This window comes from Malurus melanocephalus, unplaced genomic scaffold (genome assembly GCF_030028575.1).
Source record: "Malurus melanocephalus ecotype Western Australia unplaced genomic scaffold, MMel_1.1 scaffold_266, whole genome shotgun sequence".
NCBI lineage: Eukaryota > Metazoa > Chordata > Aves > Passeriformes > Maluridae > Malurus > Malurus melanocephalus.
This window is the reverse complement of record NW_026623498.1, coordinates 894664-902079: the sequence shown is the minus strand read 5'-3', so window position 1 is coordinate 902079 and position 7416 is coordinate 894664. Positions and strand designations below refer to the sequence as shown.

The window sequence follows — 7416 nt, the reverse complement described above, 5'->3', positions numbered from 1 at the left end:
AAAGCCATTTTCACTCACCTTGTCTCTGGATTGTAGCCCAGGATGTAGAAAAAGGAATCCACTCGTGCCTTGAACTCTCTAGCAGCAAATATGTCAGAGAAATGGGAGATGTTGCACTTCCCTCTGAGAGGAGGAAAGAGGAGAAAATGGCATTAGAATTGTGCTTTGAGTAACAGCTCCTTTAATTAAGTGCCACTGCAATCTGGGCAGCAGCCACAGGCACATCCTCGCTCTCATAAATGTCCAAAACGTCATAAATACAAAGCTGCTGTAAGAAATAACCATGTGGGCTCTTCCCACGGTGGGAAGGGGAGGAAATCCASTTACAGAGTCTCTGCAAACATTCATTAATTCTGCAGCCAGCACAGCCCCGAGGAGCCCACATTTAATCAGAACAACCAACAATAGCTAAAAATGCAACCCTGACAATGTCTAATTTGCAAAAGTTTTCACAGTCCTATTACAGTTACATCTTCCAGAATTCTACAGTCCACATTGTTGATGTCAGCTTTCCATTTAGGAGGCTAAATAAAACTTGAGTTTAATCAAAGGCCCAAATGAAAAGCAAAGCTGTGGTGCTTTTAGCAAGTCTGCAAYCCAAATTCCAAACAGACAGCAGTTTCTTCCTTGTGTTTTCATACCTAAGAGAGTAAAACACACAAAGATATTTAAAAATAAAAGAGAAAAAAAAGAGACCTGAGGATTTCCTAGCTTGTTCTAGGCCAGATTGTTAATAATTGATTTAATATAGTTTGCTGATGAAGTTATTATCCCTAAGATGAGCATGAGGATTGCCTGTAAGAAGTTTTTTCTCATTTCTTGGAGGTTTTGTTGGGCTGTTGATGCTGTCAGTCCACCTGAGTAAATCAGAGCAGCAGAGAGAAGGGCCAGGGCTGGGCTTTTACCTGAACCTTTTACCTTTTTACCTGAGTCCCTAAAATGAACTCAAACTCAAGAGATTTTTGCTTCTCAGACTGCCAAGCTCYAACACAGACCTCAGTGGTTTCCAGGTTTAGCCATTTAGCAAGACAGAAAACGAGCAGGGGGATTTGTTTTAATATTTCACATTAAATTCACATTTTAAAAATATTGTGGGCAAAGAGATTTAGCTTCCTTTCAGTGATTCACCTGYCAGCTAATGAGCATTTTGCAGATGAGCTGCATTATCTCTATCGAATTCTGTTCACAGCATTTCAAACCAGCAAGATTTACCAGAGAGCTAAAAAACATAATTTTTATTACACACTTCTACAGAGATCTACAACCACCCTCCAGTTAAATTTTTCCACTGGTTAGAGCAGAAGATTGGTAGTTACAATCACTGCTTTTATTTCCCAGTTTGTCATCGATTCATTGTGTGTCCTGAGCCATTTGTTTGCAGAGRGCAGAGAAATAATCTCATATTATAATAAATTAGAATTTCATGTTAACCTTTCATGCATCACGACACATTCTGCCTCCTCCATGTTCTCTGCAAGAACACCATGTGCAATTATCCTTCTGCTCATCTGACACACTCTGAGGTTATTTTTCAAGTTTGTTTGGCACACACGKATATTCCATTTTTATCTTTCCCTTCTATCTTTTCTTTGAAGGAAAAAAAAAAAAAAAAAGAACAGAAAGGATGTAAAGTTTGAAGCTTTCCCAGTTAAAACTGCAGAGACTCAGTTGAGTTTYTCTGTTTGAGCAGATTCCCAGCCTGGCTCCACCAGGACAGCCAAAGCTCCTGCCAGGAGGAAATCACCAGAAATGCTGATTTAAAATTGTGAAGGAACTTTGGGAACTCAGCAARGGCATTGTGGAATTCCAGGGGCTCCTACAACACCACTGGAATGTCCTGAGTTTACAAAAAAAAAAAAAAGTCTGATGTGTAAATCAAAGATTTCCCCCCCAAAACAGAAGACAGTTTGTCTTGGAGTAAAGTGGCTTCAGCAAAGTGACTCTGAACAAAAAAATGTCTCCAGATGGCTGTGGTGAAACACCATCTGAGCACTATTATCAGGGAGATTATTCAATTTGCATTTTGACAATATCCACGCATGTTTGGCATGCTGAGAATCAGCTCGACAACAACGCCTGGCTGCTGGCACCTGAAAACTCTGCAAGGGAGGGTGCCCTGCCAGGGCTGGGCAGTGCTGCCAAAAATAAAGAGAGCAGGGCAGAGAGCAGGGCACACACTGGGCCATTCCTGCCCTCCTGGACCATTCCTGGACCATCCCTGAGCCATTCCTGGGTCATCCTTCCCCTCCTGAGCCATTCCTGCCCTCCTAGGCCATCCCTGAGCCATTCCTGCCCTCCTGGACCATTCCTGGGCCATTCCTGAGCCATTCCTTCCCCAGGTCATTTCTGCCCTCCTGGGCCATTCCTGAGCCATTTCTTCCCCTCCTGGACCATTCCCTCCCTTCCTGAGCCATCCCTGAGCCATTCCCTCCCCTCCTGGGCCATTTCTCCCCTCCTGAGCCATTCCCTCTCCTCCTGAGCCACTCCTTCCCCTCCTGGGCCATCCCTGAGCCAGGTCATTTCTGCCCTCCTGAGCCATCCCTGAGCCATTCCCTCCCCTCCTGAACCATTCCTAGGCCATTCCTGAACCATTTCTTCCCCTCCTGGACCATTCCCTCCCCTCCTGGGCCATTCCTGGGTCATTCCTGAGCCATTCCTTCCCCTCCTGGGCAGGCAGATCTGCCTCCCTCTGTGCTGTGACCACTGAAAATCTTTAATGGAACTGAAGCAGGGCAGGACCCCCCAGCCCAGAGAGCTGTGACCCCCCCAGAGCTGTCCCCAAGCCCCCAGAGCTGTCCCCAGCTGGCACTGACCCCTCCAGAGCTGTCCCCAGCTCACAGATTTGTCCCCAGCTGGCACTGACCTGAGGGCAGCAGCGTGGTACGTGTCCACGTAGTCAGAGATGAAGAGCTCTCTGTTCTTGATCACTGGGTCCGTGATCACCAACTCCCGTCCTGAATCTGCAGGGAGAGTGGTAGCCACAGCCCCCAGGGCACTCAGCTGGGCCAGCAGGGCCACTGGGCATCATCCCTGGTAGCCACAGCCCTCAGGGCACTCAGCTGGGCCAGCAGGGCCACTGGGCATCATCCCTGGTAGCCACAGCCCCAGGGCACTCAGCTGGGCCAGCAGGGCCACTGGGCACTGTCCCTGGTAGCCACAGCCCCCAGGGCACTCAGCTGGGCCAGCAGGGCCACTGGGCACTGTCCCTGGTAGCCACAGCCCCCAGGGCACTCAGCTGGGCCAGCAGGGCCACTGGGCATCATCCCTGGTAGCCACAGCCCTCAGGGCACTCAGCTGGGCCAGCAGGGCCACTGGGCATCATCCCTGGTAGCCACAGCCCCAGGATGGGCACTCAGCTGGGCCAGCAGGGCCACTGGGCATCATCCCGGGTAGCCACAGCCCCAGGGCACTCAGCTGGGCCAGCAGGGCATCATCCCTGGTAGCCACAGCCCCCAGGACACTCAGCTGGGCCAGCAGGGCCACTGGGCATCATCCCTGGTAGCCACAGTCCCCAGGGCACTCAGCTGGGCCAGCAGGGCCACTGGGCATCATCCCTGGTAGCCACAGCCCCAGGGCACTCAGCTGGGCCAGCAGGGCCACTGGGCACTGTCCCTGGTAGCCACAGCCCCAGGGCACTCAGCTGGGCCAGCAGGGCCACTGGGCACTGTCCCTGGTAGCCACAATCCCCAGGGCACTCAGCTGGGCCAGCAGGGCCACTGGGCACTGTCCCTGGTAGCCACAGCCCCAGGGTGGGCACTGAGGGGACAAACACCCTGTTTATATCACCAGGAAATTATAGAAGAATTAATGTGTAAAAACATCATATCCACCCTCAAACCCCAAAGGAAGGAGCTTTCAGGGGCACTGGTGACAAATCTGCAGCACTCCCAGGAAAGGAACCAAGGACATTCATTTGTTCTCCTTTCCAGGAGAAGGTTTAGGTTCCTGTGCATATTTAATGTCAAATCTTCAACAAAACCCTGACAGCAGGAACKGCACAGTGCTCTGGCTTTGAGGTAAATATTGATATTCATGTTCAAACACAGAAAATTCCCAGTGTTAACAAAGAACGGGAGGAGAACTTTTTCCATGACTTCCACTACCTTTGAGGAAGACACAAAAACAYTTCTCCACACACACGAGACTGCATAAAAAAGCAGCCATGCTATCAAAAAYACTTTTTGACACTGTGCCTGTAATCTCATTGTTGGAAGTTTCAAATAAATTAGTAAATGTTAGATTCGTGGAGCTTTTGCTAAGAGCACACACAAAAAAATGTCCTTAAAAAGGGGAACGTGTGCTCAACTTTGTTCTGTCAGGCAACAAAAAGTTGCTGCATTCCATATTTCAATCATCAACTTTTATCATCCCRGTTCACCTTGGAGTATCTTCAGAATTTTTAACAGTTGCCTCAAGGAAATTTCCTGGTAAGAACAGAAGCAAATGTTATGTCTTCCCTGGAGGCAAGAGATAAATGGCACTGGGTATGTACTAAAGTTTCTTCTGCTTCTATTAAACCCAAGATCACACATTTGTTTTTGCAAAGAGAAAAGGGAAAGCTCAGCTCCGAGTGCCTCAGTCCCATCCCTCCCTGCAATATTAACCATGGTGAATATTCATGGGCGTGGGAGCAGAGTGAAAAAACCACAGCTCTCATGGCACTGTGGCAGAACCACAAAAACCAGGAAGGATTCACAATTTCCTCAAATAATTTGATGCTCTGTTATCATTTATAGTGCAGTGTCCAGTGCCTGGTGAGGAGCCAGTGCTATTTTTCTTTTCTAGCTTCTCTCAAGGAGAAGATGATGCTGATGCTGATTATTATTATTATTATTAGTAGTAGTAGTAGTAGTAGTAGTAGTAGTAGTAGTAGTAGTAGTAGTAGTATCATTATCATTATTTCAGTATTATTAATATCACTAATATTATCAGTATTATTAATATCATTATTATTTCAGTATCATTAATATCATTAATTTCAGTATCATTAATATCATTAATATTATTATTATTTCAGTATTATTAATAYCATTMATCATATCATTTCAGTATTATCAATATCATTATTAATACTAATAATGAACAATACAGAGCTCCCAGCACACCTGGATCACCCRGTGGGTGACAGGGACAGGAAGGTCACAAGTTTCCAGTCCATCCCCAGCTCCCTGCCCGTGTAAATGCAGAATTTTGGGGGTTCACTCACCGTTCTCGTTGTGCCTGTCCTGCACCAGGTGTTGGTACACCGAGTCGGGCACCTCGGACTGGCGGTAGTACCACTTGACRTTCATCAGCAGATGGTCCCGTTTGCTCTGAAAAACAACCCCAGCGTGTCACTGACAGGAAAAACAGCCCCCAGCCAAACATCTGAGAAAAACTGAGAAATATCTGAGAAAACATCTGAGAGCTCTGAGAAACCCCCAGAGCCAGGGGAGCATTTCTGCAGCCCAGACCAAAGCAAGGAAAACCTTCTGCATCTCCACAAACTGCATCTCTCTGTGTGTCTGACCTGCAAACCCCAATTTACTCTCTCTCATTAATTAACCCAAGAGAAAGGGCAGGGATCAGGAAAGGATTGCAGTTTCTGGCCTTGTGCAGCATGGTCTCAGCCTGCTGATTTCCACAAACACAAAGTATTTATGGCCAAACATGCAGGAAGAATACCCACAGTTCCATCATTTAGTGCAGCCATTCTAACAGTGGAAACCAARAGATAATAGATTTTYCTTCCCCCAAGGACAGATGGATCCAGACATAATCAYAGACCTTCTTTATGACACAAAAGAACGGGATACTGCACTTCAATCACAATAATTACAGCCTCTGACTGCTCATCAACCTCACAGCAAAATTTACACAAAACTCTCTTCCCCAAATGCTCCTTTTTCATTCAGGCTCCAGCCACCAATTTGTTCCTTCTTASAAGGAAACCGAAGCATAAACACCACTTAAAAGCAATTTTAAGATCAAGTCACTCCAGACTCTGCTCATTTATGTCTGAGCCCCTTGGTCTGCAATTCTTCCTGCTGCTCCAAAACACTTGAAGAAACAAAGGCCTGAAGGGAAAGTAAAATTCCTTTAGCATGAGGCAGCTGCAAACTTGTTTTCCTCTGGACTGCAAAGCTCTAGACCCTTCTCAAACTGCTCGGAAAACATTTCCAATTCAGAATTAAAGGGCCAGGAGGTTCCATTGTGCACCAGCCTGGGTGTCACAGCTTTTCTGCTGAATGAACAACATCCAAAGCTTCCAGCAAAGGCATTTCCCCGAGCAGAGCCCGTGTAATACCGGCAAACCACTGCCAGTGGCAGCATTGTGCCAGGAAAGCTGGGAGCGAGCCACGGCTTCCACAGGAGATCATCATCCTGCATCCCAAACCCAACGGGAATGGTCTGAGCATCTCTAACCCTGCTCTGAGCATCCCTAACCCTGCTCTGAGCATCCCTAAACCTGCTCTGAGCATCCCTAAACCCAATGGGAATGGTCTGAGTATCCCTAAACCTGCTCCGGGCATCCCTAACCCTGCTCTGAGCATCCCAAACCCAATGGGAATGGTCTGAGCATCCCTAACCCTGCTGAGAATGGTCTGAGCATCCCTAAACCTGCTCTAGACATCCCTAAACCTGCTCCAGGCATCCCAAACCTGCTGGGAATGGTCTGAGCATCCCTAAACCTGCTGGGAATGGTCTGAGCATCCCTAAACCTGCTCCGAGCATCCCTAACCCCATTCTGAGCATCCCTAAACCTGCTCTGAGCATCCCTAACCCGCTGGGAATGGTCTGAGCATCCCTAAACCCCGCTGGGAATGGTCTGAGCATCCCAAACCCCGCTGGGAATGGTCTGGGCATCCCTAAACCTGCTGGGAATGGTCTGAGCATCTCTAAACCCTGCTGGGAATGGTCTGAGCATCTCTAAACCCTGCTGGGAATGGTCTGAGCATCCCTAAAACTGCTCCGGGCATCCCTAACCCTGCTCTGAGCATCCCTAAACCCTGCTGGGAATGGTCTGAGCATCCCTAAACCTGCTCTGAGCATCCCTAAACCTGCTGGGAATGCTCTGAGCATCCCTAAACCTGCTCTGAGCATCCCTAAACCTGCTCTGAGCATCCCAAACCCAATGGGAATGGTCTGAGCATCCCTAAACCTGCTGGGAATGCTCTGAGCATCCCTAAACCTGCTCTAGACATCCCTAACCTTGCTCTGAGCATCCCAAACCCGCTGGGAATGGTCTGAGTATCCCTAAACCTGCTCTGAGCATCCCTAAACCTGCTCCGAGCATCCATAAACCCTGCTAAGAATGGTCCGAGCATCCCAAACCCTGCTCTGGGCATCCCAAACCCTGCTCAGAACATTCTGAGCATCCCCAAACCCCACTGGAACACACTGAGCATCCCAAAACCCTGCTCTGAGCATCCCAAA

General features: G+C 48.2%; 1 protein-coding gene across 1 annotated transcript in view; it reads right to left on the bottom strand.

Annotated features, from left to right (window-relative positions):
• LOC130579308 (arginine-glutamic acid dipeptide repeats protein-like) overlaps window positions 1-7416 on the bottom strand; it is a 157160-nt gene that overhangs the window by 71439 nt on the left and 78305 nt on the right. Inside the window, exons 5-7 of the mRNA XM_057375994.1 lie at window positions 5207-5312; window positions 2864-2960; window positions 19-123 (exon numbers count right to left, since the gene is read on the bottom strand). Coding sequence (XP_057231977.1) covers window positions 19-123; window positions 2864-2960; window positions 5207-5312 — 308 coding nt within the window. The remainder of the gene's footprint in view (window positions 1-18; window positions 124-2863; window positions 2961-5206; window positions 5313-7416) is intronic.